The following is a 286-nucleotide window of genomic DNA, read 5'->3' as shown; positions in this document are numbered from 1 at the left end:
TCTCTCTTTCCCCCCCCCTAAACCCCGTCTTATGCCCCCATCGCCCCTAACTACCCCCTATCACCCACTTTCAGTATCTTCCGATCCTCATGCCAGTCCACGACGGTGCTGACGATCAGATACGGCGTCGAGGCTCTGAGTTCGATGTCCTGCGTGAGGGTCGAGTCGCCGCTGATGTCGACGCTCCAGCGAAGACGAGCCAGTAAGGGACCCGCCTCCACGACCGTCACAGGAGACACTGAGCGGCCAGACTGCGTGTGAAGCGGTTAAGAACAGACATTGTAGT

General features: G+C 58.7%; 1 protein-coding gene across 1 annotated transcript in view; it reads right to left on the bottom strand.

Moving 5' to 3' along the window:
- LOC119592397 (alpha-mannosidase 2C1-like) overlaps window positions 1-286 on the bottom strand; it is a gene marked incomplete in the record, with an annotated part of 33,450 nt that overhangs the window by 3,972 nt on the left and 29,192 nt on the right. Inside the window, 1 exon segment of the mRNA XM_037941219.1 lies at window positions 69-251. Within this exon segment, the coding sequence (XP_037797147.1) occupies window positions 69-251 (183 nt within the window).

Source organism: Penaeus monodon, chromosome 30 (genome assembly GCF_015228065.2).
Source record: "Penaeus monodon isolate SGIC_2016 chromosome 30, NSTDA_Pmon_1, whole genome shotgun sequence".
NCBI lineage: Eukaryota > Metazoa > Arthropoda > Malacostraca > Decapoda > Penaeidae > Penaeus > Penaeus monodon.
Note: the sequence above shows the minus strand (reverse complement) of the source record. Positions and strands in the feature narration are given on the sequence as shown.